This window comes from Agelaius tricolor, unplaced genomic scaffold, assembly GCF_023055355.1.
Source record: "Agelaius tricolor isolate 1412-34295 unplaced genomic scaffold, bAgeTri1.0.p SCAF_54, whole genome shotgun sequence".
Classification (NCBI taxonomy): Eukaryota; Metazoa; Chordata; class Aves; order Passeriformes; family Icteridae; genus Agelaius; species Agelaius tricolor.
The window spans coordinates 734067-749594 of NW_027269314.1; the positions used below are offsets into that span (position 1 = coordinate 734067).

General features: G+C 53.8%; 1 protein-coding gene and 1 long non-coding RNA gene across 3 annotated transcripts; both read left to right on the plus strand.

Moving 5' to 3' along the window:
• The first annotated feature begins 1819 nt into the window (after positions 1-1819).
• PAIP2B (poly(A) binding protein interacting protein 2B) lies at positions 1820-14763 on the plus strand. Of its 2 annotated transcripts, none has more exons than XM_071455901.1 (4): positions 1820-1888; positions 4935-5089; positions 8427-8603; positions 10421-14763. In XM_071455901.1, exons 2-4 carry the CDS (start codon positions 4946-4948, stop codon positions 10475-10477), a joined length of 378 nt encoding a protein of 125 aa, XP_071312002.1. In that variant the 5' UTR covers positions 1820-1888; positions 4935-4945; the 3' UTR covers positions 10478-14763. The 2 variants fall into 2 exon arrangements, with proteins under 2 accessions (XP_071312002.1, XP_071312001.1); XM_071455900.1 differs by lacking the exon at positions 1820-1888 and adding an exon at positions 2540-2667.
• Positions 5096-7909, plus strand: LOC139604692 (uncharacterized). The gene is made up of 2 exons (XR_011684062.1): positions 5096-5231; positions 5414-7909. It is a non-coding gene; the product is annotated as an uncharacterized lncRNA (long non-coding RNA).
• Positions 14764-15528: the final 765 nt, after the last annotated feature.

Genomic DNA, 15528 nt, shown 5'->3' on the forward strand with positions numbered 1-15528 from the left:
AACCGCCCACCGAGAGTCCTCAGGACACGGAGACCCCAAAACTTCTCCCCGCACCCCAAAAACCCCAGCCCGGAGCAGGGGATGGGTTTGGGGTCACACCGAGGGGTGAGGGGACATTTTGGGTCCCCCTTTCTCTGCCCTGGGGGTGCTCCCGGGGGTGTCCCCCCAACCCCAAATCCGGGGGTGCGCGGCTGCGTCTCCCCAAAATTGGGGCTCCTGCCGTGCCCGGGTGAGGCTGGGAAACCCCAAACCCGCCCCAAACAGCGCGGGGGGATTTGGGGGACCCCCGAAAAGGGTCGGGGGGGGGGGCACTCACCGTCCGAGGGGGTCCAGGGGGGTCGGGGGGGGCCGGGGACCCCGATTATTTTGGGGGGGCGCGGAGGAGGCGCGGCCGCCCGCCGGCATCGCGGGGAGCGGGGTTGGGATCGGGATCTTTGGGATCTTCCTATGGGATCATCTTTGGGATCGTCACTGCGGGGAGGCGGCGCTGGAGCAGCCGGGGGGGGGTCCCGGGCACGGGGGTGCGGGGATGGGACCCCCCCAAAATGGGTTTGGGGGTGCGGGGATGGCTGAATGCCCCAAAAGTGACCCCAAAAGTGCGGGGGCACAGCCGGGATCGGGATCTTTGGGATCTTCCTATGGGATCATCTTTGGGATCGTCACTGCGGGGAGGCGGCGCTGGAGCAGCCGGGGCGGGGGGGTCCCGGGCACGGAACCCCCCCCCAAAATGGTCTCAGCGTTATTGGGGTGCGGGGATGGCTGAATTCCCCAAAAGTGACCCCAAAATGCGGGTGCACAACCGGGATTCCCCCCCCCCCCCCCCGGTTTTGGGGCGCTCCCCATTGGGGGTTCAAGGCCGGGGGGACCCCACTTGGAGGTGGCACCAAAATTTGGGGTCCCCCTCGTGCTGCGCTGCTCGATATTGGGGTGTGGGGATGATGGGGAAACTCCCACGGGGGTGACCCCAAAACTGGGGGTGCGGGGATGGGTAAACCCCCCACCGCCCCGTTCCTGAGCCCAAAACTGCAGAGCCGGATCCCCCCCGTTCGTGGCTCAAATCTGGGGGTGCAGGGCTGGATCCCCCCCGTTCCTGACCCCAATTTGGGGGTGCAGGGCTGGGTGAACCCCCCCGTTCCTGACCCCAATTTGGGGGTGCAGGGCCGAGTGAACCCCCCCGTTCCTGACCGCACTTTGGGGGTGCAGGGCCGGAGCCCCCGGGTGTCCCCGATGTGGGGAGCAGACCCGGGGCCGGCTCCCCCCATGTGCTCCCCCATTTTGGGGTTCAGGCCCGGTCCCCCCATCCCGGTGTCCCCAACACTGGGGGGGGGGTCACAGCTCGGTGTCCCCTCCTGTCCCCTTCCCCCCCTTCCCCAAAATTGGGCCCCCCCCCCCCCCCCCAAAAGCCACGCGCAGGCCACGTGACCGCCCCGCCCCCTCCCTGTGTTTACATGTTCCAGCCAATCAGCGTGCTTCTACCAACGCGCCCTGGCGGCGGGGTAGATTTGTGACGCCCGTCCCCATTGGGAGAAGCGTTTGTCAATCATTCTCCAGCCGCGGGGGCGGGGCGTTCGGTGTTATTTACATCGCGCGCGGCCCCGCCCCCCGCGCGCTGCCCGTCTGCCCCACGTGGGCGACGCGTGCGCTCAGCCAATCAGAGCCGCCGGCGGCAGCCAATCCGGAGCGCCGCTCGGTGGGTGGGGTTAACCGCCTGATTGACAGCTCAGCGGCGCAATAGCAACGCGGTTTATATCCGTGCAGCCCAACCAGAACGCTGGAGGGCGTGGCCACGCGGCGGGGCTGGCCAATGGGGGGCGGGGGCGTGGTGGCGGCGGGAGGGGCGGGGCGTGGCGGCGGCGGAGGGCGCGGAGCGGCACCGGCCGGGCCCGAGGTACCGGGGGGGACACGGGGGGGACGCGGGGGCGGCCCCGGGGACCCGGCCCGGGCCCGGCGGGGGCAGCGGCGCAGCGCGGCCCGGGGGCACTCGGGGAACGCGGGACCGGCGGGGCCAGGGGGGCTCCGGGCCCGAGCAGGCCCCGCTGTCCCGCGGGCTCCGGGGGGCTCCGGGGGCGCTGCCGGGCCCCGCTCGGGCTCCTGGCGCGGCGCCCCCGGGAGCGGCATCGCGGCGTCCCGAAAGAGCCCCGGAGTGCGCTCGCTGTGGGCCGGGATCGGCTCCTGCGCCCCGTTCCCACTCCTGTTTCATTCCCAATCCCAATCCCATTCCCATTCCCATCCCATTCCTATCCTGTTCCCAATCCTGTTCCCGTTCCTATTCCCATCCCAATCCCATTCCCTTTCCCGTTCCCTTCATTCCCATCCCCGTTCCCATTCCCATCCCCGTTCCCATTCCCATTCCAATTCTAGTCCCAATCCCATTCCAATCCCATACCCATTCTCATTCTCAATCCCATCTCAGTTCCCATTCCCATCCCAATCCTGCTCCCATTCCCTTTTCCATTCCCGTTCCCATCCCAATCCCATTCCTGTTCCCTTTTCCATTCCCAATCCAATTCCCATCCCAATCCCAATCCCATCCCCATTCCCATTCCCATTCCCATTCCCATTCCCGTTCCCATTCCCAATCCCGTTCCCATTCCCATTCCATAGGGTCGGGCACACCCCAATTCCCCGTGGATCCCCCAGGCCGTGGCACACTCACATTTGGGGCAGGTCTGTGTCCCCCAATTCCCCCTCCAGCCGGGATTTTTGGGATATTTCTGCCTCGTTCCCATGGGGTTTTTGGGATATTTGGGATTTTTTCCACGCCAGCCCAGCCTGCAGGGCTGGATGGGGACACCAGGCTGTGTGTCCCAAATCCAGGATTTGGGAAAGGTTTTCCCAAACACTCCTTGGGGTGTTTGGGATAAAAACTCTGGATAAAAGCTCTGGGATTTGGAGGGTTATCCTGGAAACATCCACGTTTGGGGAATTTGGGGTTTTCATGGAATCCTGGAATGCTTTGGGCTTGGTAAAAGCCTTAAATCCCATCCAGGGACATTTTCCATCATCCCAGATGGATCCTTGGCTTCCAGGAATTCTCTGGGAATTCCAGCCCAGGCAGGAATTCCTTGCCAAGATCCCAGCCCAATCTCCCCTTTCCCAGTGGGAGCCATTCCCTGGCTCCTGTCCCTCCATCCCTTGTCCCCTTTTTCATAATCCCTGATCCTTAAAACCCAAACATTCCTTTCTCCATTTCCCCCTCTTTTTTCCCATTTTTTTTCTCCCATTTTCCCCCATTTTTCTCAATTTTTTTCCCTTTTCTTCCCCTTTTTCCTCAATTTTTTCCTGTTTTTCCTCCCTTTTTCCCTCTCCAGCTCTCTTGGAGCCCCTTTAGGCACTCAGAGAATTCCCTGGATTTTTCCCTTCTCCAGGTGAACGTTCCCAATTTTCCCAGCCTGGCTCCTTTTCCTGTTCCATGAAGATTTAACCCTTTGGGAATCCTCCCAGATTTCCAACCCAATCCCAGGGCTCCTGTCACTGCAGGAAAGGAGGGAAGTGGGATTGACCCTGCCCAGGAAATTTTGGGAACGATGAAGACTCCCAGGGCTCATCCCGGCTCAGCCATTCCCGCTGGGGTGGGACAATCCCAGAGATTCCAGCTGTGGAATCCCAAAATTCCAGCTCCAGCATCCTGGGAGAATTCCAGCTGTGAAATCCTGGGAGAATTCCAGCTCCGGAATCCCGGGAGAATTCCAGTTTTGAAGTCCTGGGAAAATTCTAATTTTGGAATCCTGGGAGAATTCCAGCTGTGGAATCCCAAAATTCCAGTTCCAGCATCCCGGGAGAATTCCAGCTCTGGAATCCTGGGAGAATTCCAGTTTTGAAATCTTGGGAGAATTCCAGCTTTGGAGTCCTGGGAGAATTCCAGTTTTGGAGAATTCCAGCTCTGGAGTGCCAGGAGAATTCCAATTCTGAAACCCCAGGAGAATTCCAGTTTTGGAGTCCCAGGAGAATTCCAGCTCTGAAATCCTGGGAAAATTCCAATTTTGGAATCCTGGGAGAATTCCAGTTTTGAAATCCTGGGAGAATTCCAGCTGTGGAGTCCTGGGAAAATTCCAGCTGTGGAATCCCAGGAGAATTCCAGCAATCCCAGGAGCTGTTCCCTATCCCGGTCCCGCCTGTTCCGGTGGGATTTGGGATTTTGGGAGAGGTGGCAGAACCGTGGATGGAACCCTGGAATTGTGGAATGGTTTGGGTGGGAAAAGGGATCCCAGATCCCAAATCCAAGCTGGGCTTCCCTTCCTGCTTTTCCAGAGGGAATGGGGGCCGGGGAGCAGAGCCAGGGGTGAATTCCCTGTGGAATTCCCGGCTGGAATTGCTGCTCCTGCTCGATTTTCCCCAGGGATGGATTTTGGGAAGGAATTCTGCTGGTTAACCCTTCCTGTGCCACAGGGATGCTGCAAGCCAGGCTGGGAATGCTGGGAATGTTCCCCTGGAGAAGGGAAAATTCCAGGGAATGCTCAGAGTCCCTCTAAAGGGGCTCCAGGAGAGCTGGAGAGGGGCTGGGGACAAGGCCTGCAGGGACAGGAGCCAGGGAATGGCTCCCACTGGGAAAGGGGAGATTGGGCTGGGATCTTGGCAAGGAATTCCTGCCTGGGCTGGAATTCCCAGAGCAGCTGGGGCTGCCCCTGGATCCCTGGAATTAATTAATCCAAGGCCAGGCTGGATCCACCTGGGACAGTGGGAGGTGTCCCTGCCCATGGATGGGGTGGGATTTGAGGTCTTTTCCAAGCCAAACCATTCCGGGATTCTGGAGCTCTTTTGCTCTGGCAGAGCTGGGAATGTTCCCCTGGAGAAGGGAAAATTCCAGGGAATATTGAAAATCCCTGGAGGCAGGGGCAGGATCCAGGGAATGGCTGCCAGGATGGAATCCCGTGGGATCAGGGCTGGCCTTGGGCTCCCCAGCCGCTCCCTCATTCCCGAATTCCCGATCCCAGAGTCCCTGAGGATGAATGGCTCCGAGCTCGCCGGCAGCACCGCGCCCAACCCCAAAGGCAAGGAGGATCCGGCTGGGAATGGGCACGAGGAGAAGGAGAACAATCCCTTCGCTGAGTACATGTGGATGGAGAACGAGGAGGACTTCAACCGGCAGGTGGGATTCCCGGAATTGCTGGGATTTGGGAACAGCCTGGGAGTGAGTCCCAGAGATTCCCGGAATTGCTGGGATTTGGGAACAGCCTGGGAGTGATTCCCAGAGATTCCCGGAATTGCTGGGATTTGGGAACAGCCTGGGAGTGATTCCCAGAGCTGGGAATTGCTGGGATTTCGGTTTAGCCTGGGAGTGATTCCCAGAGAATTTCCAAATCCAGGAATTCCCAGAGAATTCCACATTCAGGAATCCTCGGGATTTTGGGTTCAGCCTGGGGTGATTCCCAGAGATTCCCAGAATTCCTGGGATTTGGGAACAGCCCGGGAGTGAGTCCCAGAGCTGGGAATTGCTGGGATTTGGGAACAGCCTGGGGTGATTCCCAGAGAATTCCATATTCCCAGGAATTCTCGGGATTTGGGATTCAGGGCGGGTTTCAGTCTGGGGTGAGTCCCAGAAAATTCCCACATTTGGGAATTCTTGGAATTCAGGAATAGGGCAGATTTTAGCTTGGAGGTGATTCCCAGACATTCCCATATCCAGGAATTCTTGGGATTTGGGAACAGGCTGGATTTCAGCCTGGGGTGATTCCCAGAGGCTCCCACATTTGGGAATTCTCGGGATTTGGATTTCAGCCTGGAATTGATTCCCAGAGAATTCCATATCCATGAATTCTTGGGATTTGGGTTCAGCCTGGGGGTGATTCCCAGAGATTCCCAAATTTTGGGAATTCTCAGGATTCAGGGCAGATTTCAGCCTGGAGTGGTTCCCAGAGAATTTCCAAATCCAGGAATTCCCAGAGAATTCCACATCCAGGAATCCTCGGGATTTTGGGTTCAGCCTGGGGTGATTCCCGGAGATTCCCGGAATTCCTGGGATTTGGGAACAGCCCGGGGGTGATTCCCAGAGAATTCCACATCCAGGAATTCTCGGGATTTGGGATCCAGGGCGGGTTTCAGTCTGGGGTGAGTCCCAGAAATTCCCACGTTTGGGAATTCTTGGGATTTGGGAACAGGCTGGATTTCAGCATGGGGGTGATTCCCAGAGATTCCCACATTTGGGAATTCTTGGGGTTTCGATTTCAGCCTGGGGGCGATTCCCAGAGAATTCCACACCGAGGAATTCCCGGCATTTGGGAACAGCCTGAATCCCAGAGATTCCCACATCCAGGAATTCCCAGAGAATTCCACATTCAGGAATCCTCAGGATTTTGGGTTCAGCCTGGGGGTGATTCCCACATCCAGGAATTCTTGGGATTTGGGAACGGGGGCGGATTTCAGCCTTGGGGGTGATTCCCAGAGATTCCCACATCCAGGAATTCTCGGGATTCAGGGTGGATTCCAGCCTGGGCCGGTTCCCACCTCCCGTGTGTATCCATAGGGAAAGCGATCCCTTCTCCCCAGATTTTGGGATTTTCCTTCCCTTTCCTCAGGATCAGCCCCTGGAGTTTGGGTCCAGATCCCAGTCTGGGCTGAAATCCTGGATTTCAGGGAATCTCCGGAGCGGGCAGAGCTCCTGGGATGTTGTGCTGGGACCCAAACAGCTCCAAAATTCGGGAATAACGACCTGGAAGAGCTTTGGATCCTCATCCCAATCCCAGGACATTCCCTGGAGCCATTCCAGGAGCTGGAGACACCTTGGGAAGGAGGAAGGAGCTTTTCCCTGGATGCTCCTTCCCTCCCTTCCCTCCCTTCCCTAAAACATTCCCAGGCTCCAATTCCCACCCCCAGGGTGTCCAGGAAGGCCAGGAAAAGGGAATTCCCGCCCCCTTTTCTCCACAGGAAAATTCCAGCAGCATTCCCGGTTTATCCCCAGCCAACATTCCCCGTTTCTGACCCACATTCCAATCCCATGACTTTGGATTTTCCTCCAGAGGTTTTCCCTCGTCCTGAATTTCCCGAAGCCACGTGGCTCCCCTGGATTTTCCAGCTGGGATTTGGGACATCCATCCAATGGGATGGAGCTCTCCAGGTGCTTTTCCAGCCCTTTGCCATGGATCCAGACATTCCTTTCCCATAGATCTGGAAATTCCCATGGATCCAGAAATGCTTTTCATTGGATCTCTGGAAATTCCTTTCCCAAGGATCCAGAGATTCCCATGGATGCAGAAATTTTTTTCTCAATGGATCTGGACATTCCTTTTCCATGCATCCAGAAAATCCCATGGATCCAGACATTCCTTTCCCATGGATCCAGATTTTTTTTTCTCAATGGATCCGGAAATTCCTTTCCCATGGATCCTGAAATTCCTTTCCAATGGATCCAGAATTTTTTTCCTCCATGGATCTGGAAATTCCTTTCCCATGGATCCAGAAATTTTTTTCCCTCATAGAACCAGAAATTTTTTTCCCTCATGGATCCAGAAATTCCTTTCCAATGGATCCTGAAGCTCTTTTCCCATAGATCCAGAATTTTTTTTCTCCAAGGATCCAGAAATTCCTTTCCCATGGATCTGGGGCTGAGGGGAGCATCCAGGCTGGCAAACAGGGAATGTTCACCTGGAGGTGCAGAATCCTGGGATATTCATCCTCCTGCCAGGATGAGCTGACATTCCTGGGATATTTGGATTTTAGATCCCGATTTCTCTGCAGGAATTCCTTCCCAAATCCCAGCCAAATCCCACTTTTCCAACGGGAGCCATTCCCTGTGTCCTGTCCCTCCGTCCCTTGTCCCCAGCCCTGCAGCCCCTTTAGGAACTCTGAGAATTCCCTGGGTTTTTCCCAGGTGGAACGTGGAAAGCTCAGCCTTTCCCCGGCATTCCATGGATCAAAATTTTCAGGATTGGCTCCTCTTGGAGTCTCCTAAATCCAGGGAAAAAACAAAACCCAGGAAAACGGGAACGGCTGCGATTCCCAACCCCATCCTCTGCTTCCACCTCCCTGCCTGGGCAGCTCCAGGAATTCCAGGCTGGGGAAGCTCTGGGATCACATCCACCATTCCTGGAAAAAAGGAATTCTTGGAAAAAAAGGAATTCCTGGAAAAAGGGAATTCCTGGAAAAAAAAGGAATTCCTGGAAAAAAAAGGGAATTCCTGGAACAAAGGAGGCTCAGGGATCTTCTGGAGCCCCACAAATCCCTGGTAGGGGGAGGCAGGTGGGAATCGGGATTTGGGAACGGTGATGGGATGAGAGGGAAAGCTGGGAAAAATTGGGAATGTTCCTGTTGGAAAGGAGCTGGAATGGCCCCGTATTCCCGGCGGGATTGGGCGGATGCGGCACCCGGGCACGGGAAGGGTCCCTCCGAGGGCTTTTCCGACCTCGAGAATTCCGTGAGCTCCTCGGAGCTGCCGGCTCTTCCCGCGGGAAATGCCGGCATTCCCTGCCCTTGGAATGTTCTCCTTGCAGGTGGAGGAGGAGCTGCAGGAGCAGGAATTCCTGGATCGCTGCTTCCAGGAGATGCTGGAGGAGGAGGAGCAGGATTGGTTCATCCCGGCGCGGGATCTCCCGCAGGGAATGGCGCAGCTCCAGCAGCAGCTCCACGGCCTCTCCGTGGGCGACGGGCACGCGGCCGAGGACATCCTGGTGAGCGCCTGCCCGGGAGCAGCGGCACAGCAGCATTCCCGGGATCGGTGCCGCAGCATTCCCGGGATCGGTGCAGCATTCCCGGGATTGGCACCGCATTCCCTGGGATTGGCACATTCCCGGGATCGGTGCCGCAGCATTCCCGGGATTGGCACAACATTCCCGGGATCAGCGCATTCCTGGGATCGGTGCCGCATTCCCGGGATCGGTGCAGCATTCCCGGGATCGGTGCAGCATTCCCGGGATCGGTGCAGCATTCCCAGGATCGGCACATTCCCAGGATCGGCGCATTCCTGGGATCGGCGCATTCCCTGGGACTGGGACATCCTTGGAATCCTGTCCCTGGAATTCGCCCATCCCTGGAATCCTGTCCCTGGAACTGTCCCATCCTTGGAATTGCCCAATCCTTGGAATCCTATCCCTGGAATTCTCCCATCCCTGGAATTGTCCCATCCCTGGGACTGTCCCATCCTTGGAATCCTGTCCCTGGAATTGTCCTGTCCCTGGAATTGTCCTGTCCTTGGAATTCCACCCTTGGAATTCTATCCCTGGTATTCTCCCATCCCCGGGAATTGTCCCATCCTTGGGATTGTCCCATCCCTGGAATCCTGTCCCATCCCTGGAATCCTGTCCCTGGAATTGTCCCACCCTTGGAATTCTCTCATCCCTGGAATTGTCCCATCCTTGGAATTGCCCAATCCTTGGAATCCTATCCCTGGAATTGTCCTGTCCTTGGAATCCTATCCCTGGTATTCTCCCATCCCTGGAATTGTCTGTCCCAACCTTGGAGGTCTCTTCCTGGAATTGTCCCATTCTTAAAATTGTCCCATTCTTGGAATTGTCCCATGCCTGGAATTCCACCCCTGGAATTGTCCCGTCCCTGGAACTGTCCCATCCTTGGAATTCTATCCCTGGAATTGTCCTGTCCCTGGAATTGTCTGTCCCATCCTTGGAGTTCTCTCCTTGGAATTGTCCCATCCTTAAAATTGTCCCATCCATGGAATTCTACCCCTGGGATTGTCCCATTCCCTGGGATTGTCCCATCCTTGGGATTGTCCCATCCTTGGAATTGCCCAATCCTTGGAATCCTATCCCTGTTATTCTCCCATCCCTGGAATTGTCTGTCCCGTCCTTGGAGTTTTCTCTCTGGAATTCTCCCATCCTAGGAATTGTCCCATCTCTGGAATTGTTCCAGTCTCGGAATTCTCCCGTCCCTGGAATTGTCCAATCCTTAAAATTGTCCCATCCATGGAATTGTCCAATGCCTGGAATTCTCCTGTCCCTGGAACTGTCCCATTCCTGGAACTGTCCCATCCTTGGAATTCTATCCCTGGAATTCTCCCATCCCAGGAATTGTCCCACCCTTGGAATTCTCCCATCCCTGGAATTCTCCCATCCTCAAAATTGTCCCATCCCTGGAATCTTCCAGTCCCTGGAATTCTATCCTTGGAATTCTCCAATCCCTGGAATTCTCCCATCCTTGGAATTCTCCAATCCCTGGAATTCTCCCATCCTTAATTGTCCCATTCCTGGAATTGCCCCTGGATCCCTGGAAGTGTCCAAGGCCACGTTGGATCCACCTGGAATATTTGGATTGGGATGGGATTTGAGGATGGGATTTAGGGATGGGATTTGAGGATCCCTTCCCACCCAAGCCATTCCACAATTCCATGAATTTCCTCTCCATGTGATCCCACAGAAACCCCAGATTTCCCAAACCCAGCCCGAGACCCCAAACCCGGGGAACCCTCGACCCATCCCAGGAATCCCTGGAATTCCCAACACTGACCAATCCCATTCCCATCTTTTTTTCCCAGAGCAAAAGCAACTTGAATCCAGATGCCAAGGAATTCATTCCCGGCGTGAAGTACTGACCTCGGAAATTCGGGAATGGCCTGGCCAGAGACTGAATCCCTGCTCCAGGGAAAAGCTGGGACATGGGAAGAGCCCGGAGCGGCTCCGGCACCGGGATCTGCTCCAGCTCCAACTTCTGGGTTTCCCTGATTTTGTTTTTTTCTTTTTTTTTGGTTTTTTTTTTTTCCTGGCTTTTCCTCACTTTTTCTTGGCAGTTTTTGGCTTCCTGGGATTTGCGGCGACCCCGCCAGCGGGAAAATCTTGGGAAAAGTCATGGGAAAATCACAGGAAAATAATGGGAAAAATCACGGAAAAATCACAGGAAAATCGTGGGAAGATCACAGGAAAATCCTGGGAAAATCTTGGGAAAAAATCATGGGAAAATCACAGGAAAATAATGGGAAAATCTTGGGAAAAGTCATGGGAAAATCACAGGAAAATAATGGGAAAAAATCATGGAAAAATCACAGGAAAATCGTGGGAAGATCACAGGAAAATCCTGGGAAAATCATGGGAAAATCCTGGGAAAATCACAGGAAAATAATGGAAAAATCTTGGGAAAAAATCATGGGAAAATCCTGGGAAAATCACAGGAAAATCCTGGGAAAATCTTGGGGAAATAATGGAAGAATCACAGCAAAATCTTGGGAAAAATCATGGGAAAATCACAGGAAAATCCTGGGAAAATCTTGGGGAAATAATGGAAAAATCACAGCAAAATCTTGGGAAAATCACAGGAAAATAATGGGAAAATCTTGGGAAAAATTATGGGAAAATTACAGGAAAATCTTGGGGAGATCACAGGAAAATAATGGGAAAAATCACAGGAAAAATCACAGGAAAATCATGGGAAAAATAATGGAAAAATCACAGGAAAATCGCGGGAAGATCACAGGAAAATAATGGGAAAATCTTGGGAAAAATCATGGGAAAATCCTGGGAAAATCACAGGAAAATCCTGGGAAAAATCTTGGGAAAATAATGGAAGAATCACAGCAAAATCTTGGGAAAATCACAGGAAAATCCTGGGAAAATCACAGGAAAATCCTGGGAAAATCTTGGGAAAATCACAGGAAAATAATGGGAAAATCTTGGGAAAAATCATGGAAAAATCACGGGAAAAATCATGGAAAAATAATGGGAAAATCATGAGAAAATAATGGAAAAATAATGAGAAAAGCATGGGAAATCAATCATGGGAAAATCATGGAAAATCTTGGGGAAAATCATGGAATAATCATGGCAAATCTTGGGAAAAATAATGGAAAATCATGGAATATCAATAATGGGAAAATAATGGGAAATCAGTAATGGGAAAATCAGGTTTTCCTGCTTCCAGAGGATTTTTAGGGTTGGGAGCTGCTCTGGATTTTCCCTGATTTTTCGGGAATGGGATTTCCCCTGATTTTTCCGGGATGGGATTTTCCCTGATTTTTCGGGAGCAGAATTTTCCCTGATTTTTCGGGGATGGGATTTTCCCTGGTTTTTCCGGGCTGGGATTTTCCCTGCTGGAAGTGAAGGGTTCCAAGGTGCAATCCCAAATTCCTCCATGTGGAAGCTGAGCAGGGGGATCCTGCCAATCCCAGAGGTTTTTAGGGAAACCTGGATTTCCCAAACTCCTCTTCCCCTTAAGGAATTCCTCAGCTCATCCAACACTACAGCCCCGATTCCTCACAGGTGAAAAATCCAAGGAAAACTGAATTCCTGGGAAAAAGAGAGAGGGTTGGGATGAGGGATATTTGGGAATATCCTGGTGCTGATCCCTTTTCCAAGGATCCTGGGGTGGGATCTGTGTCTCCATCGGGATTTGATCCTGGGAATTTCCTTCCCAATCCATGGGAGCTGCAGCTCCCAAAATCCCAGCCACTCCCAAGGTTCTGAGAGGTTCAGGAATCCAAGGAAAGCAGGAGATCCTTGAATTTGGGAATCCCTATCCAAGGAAAGCAGGAACTTTTTGGGATTGGGAATCCCTGTCCAAGGACAGCAGGAGCTTCCCAAGGTCAGAAACCCTGCCCAGGGAAACCAGGAATGTCTTGGGATTGGGAATCCCTGTCCAGGGAAATCAACGACTTTTTGGGATTGGAAATCCCTATCCAGAGAAATTGGGAATCTTTTGGGATTGGGAATCCCTATCCAGGGAAACCAGGAATGTTTTGGGATTGGGAGTCCCTGTCCAGGAAAAATGGGAGCTCTTTGGGATTGGGAATCCCTATCCAGAGAAATCGGGAATCTTTTGGGATTGGAAATCCCTATCCAGGGAAATTGGGAGCTCCTTGGGGTCAGGAATCCCTATCCAAGGAAATCAGGAATTTTTGGGATTGGGAATCCCTATCCAAGGAAATCAGGAGCTCCTCAGGGTCAGGAATCCCTGTCCAAGGAAATCAGGAATGTTTTGGGATTGGGAATCCCTGTCCAAGGAAATCAGGAGCTCCTTTGGGATTGGGAATCCCTATGCAAGGAAATCAGGAGTGTTTTGGGATTGGGAATCCCTACAGAGAAAAGCAGGAGCTCCTTGGGGTCGGGAATCCTCATCCCGAAAGGAAATCGGGAACTTTTTGGGATTGGGAATCTCTGTCCAAGGAAATCAGGAACTTTTTGGGATTGGGAATCCCTATCCAAGGAAATCAGGAGCTCCTCAGGGTCAGGAATCCCTGTCCAGGGAAACCAGGAACTCTTTGGGATTGGGAATCCCTGTCCAGGAAAAGTGGGAGCTTCCCAAGGTCACAAATCCCTATCCAAGGAAATCAGGAGCTCCTTTGGGATTGGGAATCCCTATCCAAGGAAATCAGGAGTGTTTTGGGATTGGGAATCCCTACAGAGGAAAAGCAGGAGCTCCTTGGGGTCAGGAATCCTCATCCAAGGAAAGCAGGAACTTTTTGGGATTGGGAATCCCTGTCCAAGGAGAGCAGGAGCTTCCCAAGGTCAGAAACCCTGTCCAGGGAAACCAGGAATGTTTTGGGATTGGGAATCCCTGTCCAGGGATATCAACGACTTTTTGGGATTGGAAATCCCTATACAGGGAAATCAGGAACTTTTTGGGATTGGGAATCCCTGTCCAGGGAAAGTGGGAGTTCTTTGGGATTGGGAATCCCTATCCAGGGAAATCAGGAGTGTTTTGGGATTGGGAATCCCTACAGAGGAAAAGCAGGAGCTCCTTGGGGTCGGGAATCCTCATCCAGAGAAATCAGGAACTCCCTGGGATTGGGGATCCCTGTCCAAGGAGAGCAGGAGCTTCCCAAGGTCAGAAACCCTGCCCAGGGAAACCAGGAATGTTTTGGGATTGGGAATCCCTGTCCAGGGATATCAGGAGCTCCTTGGGATTGGGAATCCCTATACAGGGAAAGCGGGAGCTCCATGGGGTCAGGAATCCCTGTCCAAGGAAATCAGGAACTTTTTGGGATTGGGAATCCCTATCCAGGGAAACCAGGAATGTTTTGGGATTGGGAATCCCTGTCCAGGGATAGCAGGAGCTCCTTGGGATTGGGAATCCCTATACAGGGAAATCAGGAACTTTTTGGGATTGGGAATCCCTATGGAGAAAAATGGGGAATGTTTTGGGATTGCAAATCCCTGCAGAGGAAAAATAGGAGCTCCTTGGGGTCAGGAATCCCTGTCCAAGGAAATCAGGAACTTTTTGGGATTGGGAATCCCTGTCCAAGGAAATCAGAAGCTCCTGATCGGGGCCAGAAATCCCTGCCCAGAAAAATCAGGAACTTTCTGGGATTGGGAATGCCTGCCTGGAGAAAGTGGGAGCTCTCTGGGATTGGGAATCCCTCTACAAGGAAATCAGGAATTTTTTGGGATTGGGAATCCCTGTCCAGGGAAATCAGGAGCCTCCCAAGGTTACAAACCCCTGTGCCTGGAAAACGGGACCTACTTGGGGTTGGAAATCCCAAACCAGGAGCATCCCAAAGGCTCCAAACCCCTTTTCCAGGGAAAGTGGGATCTGCTGGGCTGGGGAACCCTGGCAAAGCAGCGGCACCGGCCCCGTTCCCGCTGCTCATCCCTGAAAATCCCCATGGATCAGCGGGATCGGGGCCGCCGGAGCGTGAACAGGGCTGAGCTCATGGAATTCCCGGCGCTTCCCGCTGTCCCAGCCCCTCTGGAAGCAGCGGCCCCATGGAAACCCCGCCCCACAAGCCCCGTTTGGGGCCGGCTTTGGCTGGGATGGATCCCACGCTCTCCCCCTCCTCTTTTTCCCGGTTTTCCTTGGATTTCTCCCCCAGTTCCCTCCTTGTCCCCGCCCCCCAGTGCTGTACATTTCAGACCAGAGGTGTTATCCCAAATAAACTTTTTTTGGAAGGGAGCGGGGCCGGAGTTTTCCTTGGAAAACTGTGGGGTCTCCGTTCGGCCGCCCCACCCCTCCCAGTGATCCCAGCCATTCCCAGTTTGGAGCCTGTGCTGGCTCTGCTTGGGAATTCCCCTCCTGGAGAAGCTCCTGGAGGATTTTCCAGCACTTTGGCCTTTCTGGGCACTTTTGATTCCCTACGGGGATTTTCTCCCTTTTTTTGTTTCCCCTTTTAAGGGGATTTCCCCCAAAAGCTGCTCCAGCAGCTCCACGTCCATTCCCAGGCTGGGGATGTCATCCCTGATCCCAATCTTTGGGATTTCCTCCTTCCTGCTTTTCCTTGGATGCAGAGCCCTCCCTGCCTGTGCTGGCAGGCTCAGCACCCCAATCCCATTCCCAATCCCATTCCCAATCCCATTCCCAATCCCAATCCTGTTCGCAATCCCATTCACAATCTCATTCCCAATCCCGTTCCCAATCCCGTTCCCATTCCCAATCCTGTTCCCAAACCCATTCTCATTTCCATTCACAATCTCATTCCCAATCCCAATCCCATTCCCAATCCCGTTCCCAATCCCGTTCCCATTCCCAATCCTGTTCCCAAACCTATTCTCATTTCCATTCACAATCTCATTCCTGTTCCCAGTCCCATTCCCAATCCCCTACCCCGTGCCATTCCCATCCTGCCCCATTCCCACTCTCCCATCTCCATCCCATCCCCACACGCTTATCCTCATCCTGCCCCATTCCATGATCCCATTCCATGATCCCATTCCCATCCTG

Excerpts from the sequence above, each read along its gene's own strand:
- PAIP2B (XM_071455901.1), top strand. The coding sequence starts at position 4,946 with ATGAATGGCTCCGAGCTCGCCGGCAGCACCGCGCCCAACCCCAAAGGC. Across the intron at positions 5,090-8,426 it reads AGGAGGACTTCAACCGGCAG|GTGGAGGAGGAGCTGCAGGA; the intron begins GTGGGATTCCCG and ends TTCTCCTTGCAG. Across the intron at positions 8,604-10,420 it reads ACGCGGCCGAGGACATCCTG|AGCAAAAGCAACTTGAATCC; the intron begins GTGAGCGCCTGC and ends TTTTTTTCCCAG.